Source organism: Panthera pardus, unplaced genomic scaffold (assembly GCF_024362965.1).
Source record: "Panthera pardus isolate Hobbes unplaced genomic scaffold, ASM2436296v1 HiC_scaffold_3, whole genome shotgun sequence".
NCBI classification, from domain to species: Eukaryota; Metazoa; Chordata; class Mammalia; order Carnivora; family Felidae; genus Panthera; species Panthera pardus.
In genome coordinates, this window is record NW_026526876.1 from 3221308 (window position 1) to 3237433 (window position 16126).

At 42.0% G+C, this 16126-nt stretch overlaps 1 protein-coding gene across 13 annotated transcripts in view; it reads right to left on the minus strand.

The window, feature by feature from the left end:
* NCOR1 (nuclear receptor corepressor 1) overlaps nucleotides 1-16126 on the minus strand; it is a 158602-nt gene that overhangs the window by 69514 nt on the left and 72962 nt on the right. For 8 of the 13 annotated variants that reach the window (XM_053893257.1, XM_053893260.1, XM_053893261.1 and 5 more), the window contains 5 exons: nucleotides 15019-15197; nucleotides 14423-14477; nucleotides 13424-13525; nucleotides 5222-5349; nucleotides 298-515 (listed from right to left, as the gene is read on the minus strand). In XM_053893257.1, coding sequence (XP_053749232.1) covers nucleotides 298-515; nucleotides 5222-5349; nucleotides 13424-13525; nucleotides 14423-14477; nucleotides 15019-15197 — 682 coding nt within the window. The remainder of the gene's footprint in view (nucleotides 1-297; nucleotides 516-5221; nucleotides 5350-13423; nucleotides 13526-14422; nucleotides 14478-15018; nucleotides 15198-16126) is intronic. The other 5 variants (XM_053893264.1, XM_053893263.1, XM_053893266.1 and 2 more) reach the window with 1 other exon arrangement.

A 16126-nucleotide genomic window follows, 5' to 3' on the forward strand; every position in this document is an offset into this window, starting at 1 on the left:
CAACTAGCAAAAGGAAAAGGGGGGGGGGGGGGTGGCAAACCAAGAAACAGACTCTTAGCTACAGAGGACAGACACACTGAAGATTACCAGAGGAGAGCTGGGTGGGGAGACGGGTGAAATATGTGATGGGGATTAAGGAGGACCTGGTGATTAAAATAAAAACTTAACAAAATTGTTAAAGGCCAGAATTTCAGAGTTATTTCTAGATCCTGGATACCAGGGGTCCCTCCTGCTCTACCCGAGCATTGAAAGAGAATCCCAAACAAAATTATGGCCTGTTCAATCTCGCCCACTCACTGGGTTCTGGTGGCGGTGGCAGAGGCGGTGGGGGCTCCTCAGTGGCGGCAGCGGCCGCAGCACTGGCAGCCGCGGCTTCGTTGGTCATGGACCTGGTGATCCGGCCCTTTCTGCGGCCCTGACTGTTGGCGGTCTTTCGCCCCCGGGGTGTGGCCTGCTCTCTCTCCTCCGTTTCTTCGGTTGCACCTTCTGTCTTGTCCTTTTCCTTGGTATTTTCTCTGGAAGCAAAAGGAAATGAAAATTTTGTGTGATTTAGAAGAATGCGTATATCTAAGGAGGTTGCAGCTTTGAGGGTTTTTTTAATACAATTTAAATACAATTACCCAATTTCTCAGTTACTCAAAATAAAATTTATGAAAAATGTTGCCATACCCCAATTTTGAAGAGTTCTGACTAGCTCAAATTAAGATATTTCACAAAGGTCTATTTTATTCATTAATGGGCTTAAAATTCAAACGCATTTCAAATCACCTATTACGTATGACAGCACTCTGAGGAAAATGGATGCAGAAAAGCCCCTAGAGCTGCAGTCCAGAGTCCGGATTTCTTGCCTTTGCTCCAAGGTAAGTTTTCTCTGTGAAATGGAGAGGCTGACACGGAGGCCCTTTCCGTAGTAATGATGAAGGACCATAAGGCCAGCTGAGGGCCAAGCACAAGCTAGCACCACCCCCCTCCAAAGTGGGATATGCGCAGTATTCCTCAGGAGCTCCTGGTGGCCCCAAAACAGGAAAGGACAAAAAAGAAACACTTAAACTGGTAAGAGACTTCACCAGTTTACAAGAAAAAGGCAATCTCAACAATAGCCTAAAGTCTAGGCACTCCCTGCGGGTCTTAATGTTAATGCTTTGCTAGAGGGAACAATCTCAGCTTGACAATAGCTAGGCATCCGATAATCTGTGAGTCTTTAGCATATGAAAATCCCTTTAGGAAGTCTCTCCAGACTTTATCTACCCCCCCCCCCCCAACCATTCCATAAAGCAGTCACCCCCACACTTACAGCATAGTCCTTCTGCCCTCAGGTCCTGTCCCCGTGCTTTTAACAAAATCACCTTTTTGCACCAAAAGATGTCTTCAAGAATTCTTGGTTGTCAGCTCCGAACCCCCACCATCAGCCCAAAATCCCATCGGTAATAATCTGCCATACCGTGTCATTAAACCCGGCTCAATATTCTCAACCATCTCCAATACTAATTACGTGCAAACGGGGCAGTATGGCCCAGTGGTTGGGAGAACGGTCTGGAGCCAGGCTGTCCGGGTTGGTACCAGAGCTGTGTGATTTACTTGCCATGTGATGACCTTGAGAAGCTACCTCACCTCCACGGGCCTCAGTTTTTCTCAGCTATAAGTCAGGATGATAAACAGTATGTTCCATAGAGCTATTTTAACGATCAAAGGAGTTCATTCATATCAAATGTTCAGAATAGTGCCTGGAACACAGTAAACTATGTGTGTTTGCTATTATTAAGGATAAACCTCCCTCCAGCACTTAGGAAAAACTAAACAATCGATCAACCAATCAATCGATAAATGGTCATTACTATTACTAGCAACAGTACTACATGCAGTACTGGAAGGACTGTTCTCTGTGCTGTGTACCTCCCAGGGCTGTTAGATTTAAAAACAAAGTCCTTAAAGAACATTTTTGCAAACGTGGATAGGTGGCGATACTCAAAGACTCAACTGCTTTTGCTTAATGGAAGGTGTTGATTTTCAAATTTTATCTACTTCAAGCAAAGATCTGTTGTAGCTTACCAAGTTACCGTTTTCCCCCCAAAATAAAATAATTCTTCAAGAATTTTTCCCCTTCAGTCCTAAACTGCCCTTGAAGTTGCCATGTAGCCCTCTCTCTTCACTTCTTTATTTATTCCCTTACCAATCTGGCTATTTAAGCCTCCTCTTAAAGTTGTTTTGTCAAAAGTCACCAATGGGGATGGGGGTGGGGGTGGGGGTGGGGGTGGGGAGGGCGGAGTCACCAAGGACTTACAAATTGCAAATCCAATGACTTTTCTCAATTCTTGTCACATTAATCATCCTGCTGCAACTGACCCTACGGGCAATTCTCTTTATATCCTTCTCAGCTGAGCTTTTAGGACTTCATGCCTTCCTAACATCCCTGCTGCTGTTCTGGCTCTCTTGCCTCTCTTCCTCTCGATTTCCCAAGGCTCGCCCTGGCCTTAAATCTCTGTGTGGTTACCCCATTCTCATCTATTCCACGGGGACAACTCCCAGTCTGTATCTTCAGACTCACACCTCACATCTCCTAAAGCTCCTAAGATCCAGACTTGTCTTCCCAAGTATCTGCTGGGATTCCCAACAACACCCCCGGATTCTTCAACAATACAAGCTCGACACATCGAAAAACGTGGCCGTGACCACTCTGCTTCCTGCTCCACCCCATGCTCTCATCGCGCGCCGCTAAGAGGACAATCGTGATCATATTCATTCACATTTACAGAACTGACATCATCTTTAGCTCCTCCCCTCTTTCTTTACTTCCCATACGTGACCTCACGCCAAGGTTTGGTTAGTACATCTCGGTAACAGTTTTCCCGTTCATTCCACCATCACCATTTCTACTACCACTTTCCGTATCAGTGCCTTCGTACCCCAAACCACTCTTCCCTGACTTACATCTCCAATCCATTCATTCTTTGCCTCTTGTGGGTCAATATTCTAGCAGAAGAGCTTTGGCAAGAAACCATTCCATCCGTTCAAACCGCTACCTACTCCCAAACAACTCCTAACACAGCCTCCTGAACAAAGTCTATTTCAGCTTCATTAAGGCTGTACAGAATGTAACCCCAGTCCACCTTCCACTCTTCTTCTTCAGCCATCCTGTGTCCCAGTCTAATGAAACCACTATCTGCCATTTCTCATAGCAGCACATCAATTCATGCTATTCCCTGTATTCTTTCCACATTAACCACTAGCTCCTGCAGAAAGTCCTCTAAACTATCCAGACGGAAGTAACCCTGACCTCTTCTCAATCTCCCAACATCCTTTACCGGCTCTGCTCATTTCTTAAACGGTACTTGCACCTTCCCTAGTTTTCCCCTACTAGATCATAAACCACTTGAGAATGGTATACATCTTACGTATTTTTGCATCCTCTATAAGAGCTAGCTCACATCACTAAAAAATGAATGCTTGTTAATAGAGATTTTAAGAAAAAAGTAAAAACCAAGATATGGCCGTTCCATATGAGAACCACTGACCACGTGGGAGTGTACATGTTTTACCTCAACAACTAACAAAACCAAAATTGTTTTTAAGAGTCGTCTTCCTAAAGTGCCAAAATCAGAATGGCAATGGCATGAGTATCCACCCCGTTAGCAACCTTACTAAGGGATGTGGGCTGTAGTTGTCACAAAACCAGGTGAACCTTCAGTATTTCCAAGAGGGTTACGGAAGTAATACGACAGATATTAAAAAGGAACTAAACTACGAAACTAAAACTACTGATACATGCAACAACCTGCATGGATCCCAAAGTCGTTACGCTAAGTAAAAGAAGCCGTGCACAGAAGACCACATACTGCATAACTCCACTTATACGAAATTCTAGAAAAGGCAAACAGATTAGTAGTTGCCAGAGGCTGGGAACGGTGGGGGTGGTGTGGGGAGGAGGGGAACCCTAGTGCAAAGGAGCATGTGGGAACCTTGGGAGTGATGGGAACATTCTACATCACAGTATCACGCTTGGGGCCACAGTTACACCAGTGCATACATCTGTCAAAATATATCCACGTATACACTTAAAATTGGTGAATTTTAGGGGCGCCTGGGTGGCTCAGTCGGTTGAGCGTCCGACTTCGGCTCAGGCCACGATCTCACGGTTCGTGAGTTCGAGCCCCGCGTCAGGCTCTGGGCTGATGGCTCGGAGCCTGGAGCCTGCTTCCGATTCTGTGTCTCCCTCTCTCTCTGACCCTCCCCCATTCATGCTCTGTCTCTCTCTGTCTCAAAAAAATAAATAAACATTAAAAAAAAAATTAAAAAAAAAAATTGGTGAATTTTATTCTGTGTAAATAATGCCTCAATCAAGCTGATCCTTGGTGGAAAAACAGCCAACTGAGCTGTTAAGCCCCCCACCGCCCCCACCCCACCCCAATATGTACACAAAGGTATCAACAGTAGCTGTCTCCAAGTGGCAGACTCACAGGTTAATTTTCTTAATATTCTCCCCTCTTTTCCTAACTTCCGATAATGAACAGGAATTACTTTTATAACCAGGAAAACAGCAACAGAACCACTAACAAACCAGGAACTCTACTTTATATGATAAATAAAACCAATAAAGCTGGAATGTAAGGTATTAATAGAAAAGAAAACCATTTACCAGCATTCTTACATTAATGTAAACTATCAAAGGTACACACAAAAAGATCCAAGTCAAGGATTAAATTACATTCAGTAGATCTCAGTGATGAGTATATATTATTGTAGTCTATCCCTTCTGAAAAGTAACATCTCATGTCTGGCAATTAAGTCCATTAAGCCAAAAGTTCTATTTACCAGAATATCCCGTTCCTTCATTATGTCAAATAATAACTAGTAGATGGTCAAAGCACGTACCCCATTCATTCTTTTATCTAAAATTGTACGCCTTTGATAGATTTCATAGGTTATTTAGAAATAAGAATAATAGGGGCGCCTGGGTGGCTCAGTCGGTGAAGCGTCTGACTTCAGCTCAGGTTATGATCTCACGGTTTGTGAGTTCGAGCCCCACATTGAGCTCTGTGCTGACAGCTCAGAGCCTGGAGCCTGCTTCCGATTCATTCTCTCTCTCTCTCTCTCTCTCTCTCTCTCTCTCTCTCTCTCTCTCCCTCCCCCACTTGTGCTCTGTCTCTCTCTCAAAATTAAATAAAATGTAAAAAAAAAAAAAAAAAAAAAGAAAATAAGAATAATATCTAATCATTTAACTCACTTAGAGTCCTCCTTGTCATCTTTCTCTTCTTCGTCTTTCTTTTCCTCTTCTTTTTTTTCTGTTTTTTCTGCTTTATCTTCTTCTTTTTCTTCTACTTTTTCTTCTTGCGAGGGTCGGGCAATTTGCTGCTGGAATGAACCACTATATGTCAGATTCAAAGGTAAAAGAAACAGCTCCTCAAACTGTGATGACAAATTACAATAAATATCTTTGCAAAAAATTTAATTGACAACTAACTTATTAGTCACTTACAATGTAATTAGGGGTAGTGTATTAAGAATCAGCCTAACACTCTTGAATATATTCCACATGTATTGCTTAAAAGCACATACTCATGTTCCCAGTGTCTGGACCCATCAGAGAGGTGAAAGTGTTAAGATTCCACTTAGAAACCTGAAATCTGAGGTTGGTTCTCTCTTTCTGTAACTCCTACATCTCATCTGTCACTCAAACATTTCAATTCTACCTTACAATCTGATAACGTGAAATTTACCAACCCGTTCCCCCTCGTATTAGATACCTAATACGCTTCCAACTTTTTCATCGCCATGGATGATATTCTAAGAAACATCTTTATGCTTTTATTCTTCTGCGTGAACATTCACTTAATGAATAGTAGATGGCTATGGTCATCATCAAGCCTAAAGCTATTTGAAAACACACTAAGGATATAGTAAAGTGAGAAGAAGTAAAACACTCAAATATCTCTAAACTGTAATTACAACTCTGTAATTGTAAATATGTATATGAACAAAGACTACAAGAGAAAAAGATTACGGAACCTTTTATCTTTGCTAAAATTGTGACTCCAAAAGAAAGGGTGAAATTAAGTTTGTGTTAGTATTATTTTTATTTAATGTAGAAATAAAGACCGTCTATCGTAAGTGGGACTGAACTGCCACGTGACATTACAGCGCACAGCCCCTGCCCCGGCTGTACCTCTTCCAATCCTCCTCCCTTTCCTACACTGGTTGCTGCTCTGAATTCGCCTAAACACACCCAGCATTACATGTCTTTGCCTGGAACACCCTTCCCACCCCTCCTCGCCTACTAAACTCCTACACAGCTTCTGAAATTCAGTTCAAAATGCTACATCTCCTGTGAGGCTTTTCTTGATTTCCACAAGAAGCTCTGGGCCCCGTCTCCCTACCTTCCACCCTGCATGGTTTCCATTTGCTCGCAGCGCTTACCACAGGGTGCCGTGTAACTGGTTATCAGGGTCTGCCTCACTGCGCTACAGTCTCAAGGACGAGGACCCAATCTTAATCATCTAAGTATCCCCAGTTCCTAGGAGGCATCTTGACCAAAGAGGTGTCTACATGTGCTGGGTATAGCAAAAAACAAGTTCCCTTATTCTGGCTGTTTGGAAAGTGTTTGCCCTCCTACCTCAATCTTTCATTCTGATCCAGGCCAAAGTCAATGCTGCCTCCTAATAACTGCCTGTCCTCTTACCTGTTCCTGTCACCAGACAACATGAAGTACTCATTAATTTGAGGTAAAATTTTCCTTAACTCTCAATAGCATCTCAAAGTCCTTTACCTACTCACCAAACCTGGCTTTTTCCTTAAGATAACTAAGACCTTGCTGGCCTCTCCAAAAGAGGTCCGAAATTATGCCTTCCTCGAATCCATGACAAAAAGAAGAATCTGTATCCTTGCTCCCAAATGCCACTTCCAGAACATTGCTGAACTCTGGTATTTCAAAAATTGCTTCCTTTTTCAAATTTCAGAAATCTACCTATGATGCCTTTTGACTCTTTTGGTGTTATGGGCTGACTTCTCAAATATTCCCAAGGACAAATAAATGATTTTATCACATGGCTCATTATGCCTTGCCATTATTCTTCCGACTGCAAAATGCCTAACGATGCCTTTTCTAGCAACAAAATATCCTACAACTGAAATACTTTCGGGCCACCTGGGTGGGTGAGTCAGTCAGTTAAACGTCTGACTCTTGGTTTCGGCTCAGGTCATGATCTCACGGTTTCATGGGTTCAAGCCCCCACTGGGCTCTATGCTGGCAACGTGAATCCTGCTTGGGATTCTCTCTCTCCCTCTCTCTCTGCCTCTCCCCTACTCACGTTGTCTCTGTCTCTCTTAAAAATAAATAAATAAAACTTAAAGAAACACTTTCAGGTCACGCCCATTAAACTCCCCAATGGTGAAGTCACAACTGCCATCATCAGTGGGTACTGCTTTACCTCCACGATCCTGAAATCAGAAAATGTTCTCTGTAACAATCACTTGTGCCCCACCCATCCCACCTTTTCATTGTTCTTGATCCTATTTGTCCTCATCATGACCTTTGATCCCTTTGTTCTATGAAATGTCACAGTCCATCAGGAAGAAATGCATCTACTTTTCCATTATGACCCCTCACTAAATCATTTCAATACCAAGGTTCCTTCACTTGCTTTATCTGACTTTCCTGATTTCTCACCCTGGTAAGTTCCAGTTTCCTTTTCTTCTGAGTATTTATTATTATTAGGAAATACTAAGAAATGAGGAAGATTTTCATATGTACACTTTCCAACCATGACAAGGTCTGCTTTATAACTGAGAATGTTTTATTCACTTTTTTAAGGTGACGGACTCCCTAGCATGCCACAGAGGGTGTCAAGACTGGTTTCAAACGCTAATAACCTCAAGCCACCTGCCTGCCACAAATATGGCATTCTGAACAAACAAGATGGCATACCGACAATAAACTTGGCCCTTTGCAAGTGGGCTGTATAATCCAGAAAATGGTTTATGGCCCTAAGAAATGACAGGGAGCTATCAACTCAGCAGAAGATAAGTAAAGAGGTTCCCTATTCTGTTAGATTTGATGAACATATCATTTATTTCCCTAATACTTTTCTATTTCTAATGCCAACCAGAGTTTTGAAAAAAGCAAGCAATCCCACACATTCCCTGCTGTCCTGAATCCAGCCAACAGCTGACTTTGCTCCCCCTTCCCTAGTGCCAGGGACTGAGAAGCAAGGTAGCACCTGCTTCCACCAGTCAATGGGAAGACGAGGGCAGGATCTCTTTTGAAGCACAGCCCCCAATTCTGCAGAAGGCGTGGACATGATCCAAAGAAGTTCATGGAGTCGCTGAACAGTCTGTGGAGGTGTGTGACACCTCCAGAGCAGAACCTCCATCAAGGGAGAATCCCCATGAACTGGGCAGGAGTGGGTGGAGAGGGAGAGCAGGGAGGCCAGAGGGTACAGTCGGCATTTCCCTCTGGGTGACAGGCATCGAGACCCACCGTAATGACCACCAATTGCATTAAAGAAAGTAAGGAATGACCTCTGATTTTAACAAGAAGGGATTGGAATTGCTTTTGTTTCAGGCAAATCTGCCAAGAGAAGTGTCAGTCCCCATGGTCTGGGATGGAGGTTACAGGTTACATCCCTCAAAACCTTCACCAGGTTGGCTGGAGTAGGAGGCCATGGTTGCAAAGGGAAATTCGTCACAAGGTCCCCTAATAGAGGCATTCCCATTAGCTTCCTGCCCGGGTTCCTCCCTCCTTAAGCCCAACACTTCATAGTCAATAAATAGAGGTTTCATTCTGTTAGGGAGGATCTTACGACATGAAGCATTTCTGTTGAACGAAAACTATGCACTACACGTGTGAGGGTACATTATGAAACAAAATGAAAATCCAAATGAAAACACCAAAGTTTTATGTATTTCATAATTATGATAAATGAAGACCAAGGTCAGTTTCAACAGAGTTTCAACAAGACAGTTTATGCTGAGATGTGTTTCTACTATTTCTAATTGAATACCTAACACTTATAGATACTCTATGTATATCTGCTCACATGCTCGAGTCTTTAGAAAACAGATAAGTGAATTCCCACTCGGTGGATGACGGGAGTTGCCAAGAAATGAAATGACTACCTTTGAAAGAACAAGCTTATAGTCAACTAGAAAGACACAAGAAACAAAAAGAATGAAGTCCTACCTTAGCCACTGAGTTTTTTAAGCAGTTCAGGCAGTAAACAGAAATTATCTCATTAAAATATATATTAAAAAACTATTGCCGTTAAGCCACTTGAGAATTTGAGACTACGTTCCTGAAGAGTAAAAGCTGTCAACCATCAGAAAACCCCTCTGTGAAGGCTACAAACGTACTAGTCGCTACCATTTATTGGGCACTCCCTTTGTGCCTGACACTACACTCTAGGGACTTCACACACATAACATACCTAGTTCTCACGTTAACCCTGCAAGGGAAGTCTGCTCCCTCTCTCACCGATGAGAAACCAAGGGTCAGCAAATGAAAGGACAGGTACGGAGGTCACATAGAGGCAAAGCATTTTTGTGTCTAAAGCTCTTTCCATCATACCCAACTTTTTATTTATTTTTTTTATACTCAACTTTTTGTACTTGCCTGAAACGGTCTAACCATTGTCTATCTAACAATTTAGTCAGAAATGCTCCCAACTTCAAAAATTACTACATTTACGTAAGTATATGCTTGCTCAATACCTTTGGGGACTAAAAACATGCTGACATATTTAAAGAGGAAGATGTTGTCAGAAGGAAGGAAGAGAACAAATTCTTGTGAAAGGTAATCAAGTATTTGGAAATGAATGCAGTTTCCAAACAATGACTTGCTTTATTGTAGGTCACAAGCAGGTACCACAGTAATTGTAGCTGCACAGTGACAGACTTATTTAGATGGGAGTTTATGCTGGAAAGTAAGAAGAAATTCTTAGTTCTAACAAAAACATTACACATAGAATCAAATTACTGCCTGGCATGTTATTTATAAATCTAGACCCCAAATAGTAACACTTGATGAGTGGCTTTTGGCTTCTAATCTTTGATAAGTATTCATTGCTTCAACTAAAATTTATGAAGAACCACACTCGCTCCCATCATGGGATGCCAGGAAGTTGAACGGTGAAACGGTTTAAGCAGTAGCTAACGGATTTTTGAGTTAAGACTTTTGCCAATAATAATCTCTGAACACAAGTCTAACAAAAATACGATTATCTGTCTCGTTTCTCTAGGATTCTAAGATTAAACTCATTTTCAGACTAAATAATATGCAAGGTTCCATACAGCGATAGCAGGTTAAAAATCAAACCTCGCAAATTTGGAATCTCTCAGTCAATAATACTTCCTTTAGGTAAGAGGTTTGGGGGGGGTGGGGAGGGGGGTAGGAAAAGCAACCAAGTAAAAACTGAAAGGATCAGGCATAAACTTCAACAGAAATTCTACAGAGTCTTGAAATAAATTGCCCTAAGCGTTCTGGGATTACCTACAGTAATTCCTACTGATTCAAACTTGATTGGATAATAGAGCAGTAAAGTGATTCTCAAATTAGTTGGATCCCTGTTACCTACCAAGGTAAAATCAAGACACCGCAATTTAAAAATTCTTAACTTGTAACTAGATTTTTTTTTTTAAAAAAGAAGTCTTTCTCAACTTTGTTCTATACAGCAAATTATATACATTCCCAACCCAGATCTGTTTCCTAAACTCCAGACTTCTACATCTAACTGCCCACCTCGCACCTCCACTTAGACATCTAATACGTACCTGAAATTCGGCATGTCCTAATTCTTCCCCCCAAATCTGCCACTCCTTCAGTGAGGCCTATGCAGTAAATGGCAACCCCACAAGCCAAATCTTGGGCTACCTTTGATAACTGTCCTCAAATCCCCACGATCAATCCACCAGCAAAACCCGTTTACCTCACCTTCAAAAATACATCCAGAAATTGACCCTACCTCCCTCACTAGAGTCTAGTCCAAGCCACTGGGAGGATTAATATAACCTCCTGGCTGGTCTCCCTGCTTCTGCCCCAGTCTCCCTTACAATCTAGTCTCAACAGAGCAGCCAGAATGATCCTGCCACTACTAAAATCTGATACTAGTCTTCTGCTCAAAAGTCCAATGCCTCCTCCTTTCTTTGGTATCAGCTGTAATGTCATCCATTTCTACAAACACACCCCTTAAACTAACACCACCTAATTCTGGAAACCTGTCCATCTATTCTGACACAAACAGAATGAAGTACACAAGCAATAAAGAAACAGAAATAAGATTCTTCTGGTCTGAGATGGTGCTATGTTTCCGTCATTCAACACTCTCCTCTCCCAAATTCCCAGTGAAACAACCAGAAAAATATAAAACTGGAAGAAAAATCTTCACGGTAATAACCCAAAAGGGAGGGAAAAGACTGATGGAAAGGCTGACCAACCCCAAACTGGGCCCAGCTGGGGTCAAGGTGAAGGCACATATGGACAATTTCAGTTCTGTAAATGCGTTCTGGGACACGCCAGAGGTGTGAGCACACAGAACAAGAACGTGCAGAGAAAACGCTATTATGGGTGGAACCTAACAAGCATAAGTGTGCCACAGACAGCAGTGAGATGGCGTCCCAGGTAACTTTAGGATGGAAAACAAATGCTTCAGGGTAACAGAGACATTCTCGTCACACAGAATTTCCTACTAGAGCTTTCTCCTCTATCAACAGAAGCAACCGACTGCTAACACTGCAAAGGTAACATATGATAAATATCAAATTATCCCCTTACATTCTCTGGGATGGAAAAATTGACACAATTTATAAAAAATATGAAATACATAACTTCTAACAATTCAATTCAAGTTACAAACAATCGTTGATAAGAAGGAACAAAGCTATTGTTAAAAATTTGTAGCTGGAGGGCGCCTGGGTGGCTCAGTTAAGCATCTGACTTCGGCTCAGGTCATGATTTCGCAGTTCGTGAGTTCAAGCCCCGCGTCGGGCGCTGTGCTGACGGCTCGGAGCCCAGAGCCCACTTTAGATTCTGTGTCTCTCCTGTTAAAAATCTGTAGCTGAAACTTGTTTAAAATGCAGATGGGCTCTAGCATCTCCAGCTACTTTGTTTGATTCCACTTTCTCTGTGGGAAGCCCTGGTGCCTTGTAGCAGAACAGCATTTCCCGCCTCAATGCCAACATTCAGTTTGCTCCCCGTCAGGTAGCGACTCTTGGTGGAACCCCACGACCGTCCCTCTCTCTGCGTCCACAGTACCAGCCGCATCAGCATAAAAGGCCGCTCTTTCCTCCCTTTCGATCCTCATCGCCCATTCCTCTGTTCCCCTTCATAAGCAAATCTTACAGACGGGGCACACCTGCACGCTGCCACCTGCTCACCTCCCACACTCCCTTCCCCTCCCTATCGTCTTATTTCCGGCCCCCTCACCAACCCACTGAAAATGCACACTTAGGACACCTCAGCTCACTCAACCTCTGGCCGCATTTCACGCAGTCGACTCATGAAACACTCCCTGTACTTTTACTGACCAAGAAATACTGTTCCCGAAGGATATGTAATCACATCCTGCCCTGCGAGGTAGTGGTATTCTGTAGGAAACAATGACCAGAAAACACAACAGGTTATGGCTACGGATAATGAGAGAACCGTGTCAACCTGTATCTGGTAAGCAGGGTGGCTAAGGAAAGAAAGGGTGGCTGTGTGGGGAAACCAGGAGAGCTTTAGGAACACTAATCAGCAGCCAGCAGCTGTCGTGCGAGATGAATCTGGGTGCGGAGAGCAAGGGCGACCACACGGTCCCAGCGGCCACGCTGGTAACGCACACGTGAGCTGTGACAGCTGCTGATCCGTTATTTTGGAGAAAAGTTTCTGAAGGACTGAATTCCAACTGTGAAAACGCACACTGTGCTGTATTAAAAACTATCTTTTAAGAGCAAGTGCTTTTTAACATAAACTATCTAAACTCCAGAAATGAAGTTAATCTGAAACAAAGTCAGGCAGGTCCCCGGTATTCCAGTAAACTATCTTCTCCGCTAATTACCACGCTCTATTTCTCTGTACTTCTCCCATATTCTACCTGCCCCCTTCACAGACAAAAGGACTGATAAAGACGATATTATTAAATGAGGTGTTCATGGGGCCCATATTCACACTATCACTGTCATTATCACTGACAGGCACAATTTAGATCATACAGAAGTATAAAATTTTTCTCATTAATCTTACCAAACTAGAAACTTTCCAGTACATTCAAAGTAGATGGTGTAATGCATTAAATATGTATTAATTTCAAAATAATAACATGTTCATAACATCCTAATTATTTAATGAAATGTCAATCCCTACAATACATGTTGTAAGTACGAGGCTCCGGTTATAACATTTTTCATCTCCGTATCTCCACCAAGCCCGAAACACCTTCGATACAATAATGAAACGCACCTGGTTTCTTCCTCTGCGTTTTCCGTAATTCCTTCTTACTAGGGCTTTATAATTCTCATTTTTCTTGGTTAAGTAGTAATATAAAACACAATCAGGAACACTCTATAAGGAAAAAAATATTTTGAAGAGCCAAAGGAATAAATTTTTTAAAAAAATCAAGTAACACTTTCAAGGGAAATCTCTGGTATTCTCAAGGTATAAATTAAGGAGAAACATATGGCTAGCATTTTAAGGCAGATCTAGGCTCTAAAAACACATTCATTACCTTTATATTTTAAAGGACAATTCCAGTTGTCCTAATCCAAATTACATAAGAGATACCAGAGGCTATCAGAAACATTCAAGCACTTACTTATTAAGAAGTAACTAAATTCTCTTTCTTACTGCAGGCATGTAAATATTCAAAATGTCTCTTTAAATGTTTGTCAAAGACACTACAATCCTTTGTGGGAAAATTTTTCAAGGAAAATCAGGATTCTGATATTTTAATCAGAACTTCAGTAAGGTTTAAAACGCATTGTAGGGGCGCCTGGGTGGCGCAGTCGGTTAAGCGTCCGACTTCAGCCAGGTCACGATCTCGCGGTCCGTGAGTTCGAGCCCCGCGTCAGGCTCTGGGCTGATGGCTCGGAGCCTGGAGCCTGTTTCCGATTCTGTGTCTCCCTCTCTCTCTGCCCCTCCCCCGTTCATGCTCTGTCTTTCTCTGTCCCAAAAATAAATTAAAAAAAACGTTGAAAAAAAAAAATTTTTTTTTTTAAATAAAACGCATTGTAGTCTATGTGTTTCTAGGAAAATCCAGTATCAGGTTGTTTTCCATTAACCATGAAAATCAGACTATGTTCTGTGCTTAAGATTTGTTACATAATTCTAAATATCACTATACTAGTCACATGAGAATCTTTCTAAAAATCTATTTAAATACTTCTGTATATTAGAGCACAAAACTTCAAAGTAGCAACCATCACAAACCTATAAACATTCTCAATGCAAACCATTTCTTACCTTTCTTTCCAAGTAGGATGCAATTAGTCCAAAGTTTTTTGGATGCTGGATAAACCTGAGTAAAAAAAGAGAAAAAAACAACAACACATACACCCATACACACAAACATTTTAACAACTTCAAAAGAGGCGGGGTGGGGGGGGACCTCGGGAACAGAAATATTAGCACAGACTATTTCCCACGGATCCCTAACTGCCAACTTGAGGAACAACAGCAGACTCACTAGAGTGTTTTAAGGGCACGGATTCCTGGGCACCATCCACCAGGAACTAACTGGATTGGTCTATGGTACAGCACAGACATCTGGACTTTTGAAAAGCACCCCCAGGTGACTCAGACACCACCCAAGCTTGGGTACCACACTTAACATAACTCTGCAACCCCAGTTCAACTCTCATCTGTTAACTTTGTTCCCATCTACAAACCTATGGGAAAATCATTATCAAATCTACACTCTCTACTTTCCACAGGATCCATTCAAATGTCAAAGGGGGGCCAAGTTTGTGGAGAAACAGTTCAATTTACAAGTGAATGCCAAATATTTTTCACAAATTTATGTGAGCTTCTATTAGAAAACAATTTAAAGTTTAAATTACTTGTCCTTAAAGATCTCCTTCTCGTGGTCAGTCCAAACATTCATAAACTGCCTGTCTTTATAAACTTTCATAGGATCTTCCATGAGTCCATTCATGTTGATGAACTTGACTCGTCTCTGTTCTGCATCAAACATCATAGGTGGGATCACAGAGAGTTGCCGCATTTGTTTCTCATTATTCTGGAAAAAAAAAAAAAACCAACAACAAAAAATAAACATAATTTATGTAGAATAAAATTTAAAGAGGGCCATAGACCAGCTATCATAATAGAAGCCAGAAAAACCACATATGTAATTTAATGTCAATGGCAGTGTGTACCATAACATCTAACATATAGTAATTACTCATATATCTAATAAGCACTCATTAAATGGGCGCCTGGGTGGCTCGGTCGGTTAAGTGTCCGACTACAGCTCAGGTCATGATCTCACGGTTTGTGAGTTCGAGCCCCGTATCAGGCTCTGTGCTGACAGCTCAGGGCCTGGAGCCTGCTTCCAATTCTGTGTCTCCCTCTCTCTCTGCCCCTCCCTTGCTCGTGCTCTGTCTCTCTCTCTCTCTCTCTCTCTCTCAAAAATAAACACTAAAAAAAAAAAGCTCATTAAATGAATTATAGGGACAGAGGTGATACATGTTATTTTTTTTTATATCCCACTACTATAATTTGAGAAGAGATTTTTACTTAAAAGAAGTAGATACTTCAAGTAATAAATTTTTATTTCTTTTATTTTTTTAAGTAGGCTTCACATCTAGTGAGGAGCCCAACACAGGTCTTGAACTCACGACCCTGAGACCAAGAGTCCGATGCAGAGGAGCACCTGGGTGGCTCAGTCGATTAATCATCTGACTCTCGATTTCGGCTCAGGTCATGATCTCATGGTTCCTGAGATGGAGTCCCACGCTGGGCTCTACACCAACAGTGCAGAGCCTGCTTGGGATTCTCTTTCTCTCTCTCTCTCTCTCTCTCTCTCTCTCTGCCCCTCCCCCACTTGTGCACTACCTCTCTCAAAATAAATAAATAAACATTAAAAAAAGGAAAAAAAGACGCTTGACCAACTAAGCCACCCAGACACTCCAAATAATAAAATTTTCAACCTAAATAAGTAATGTT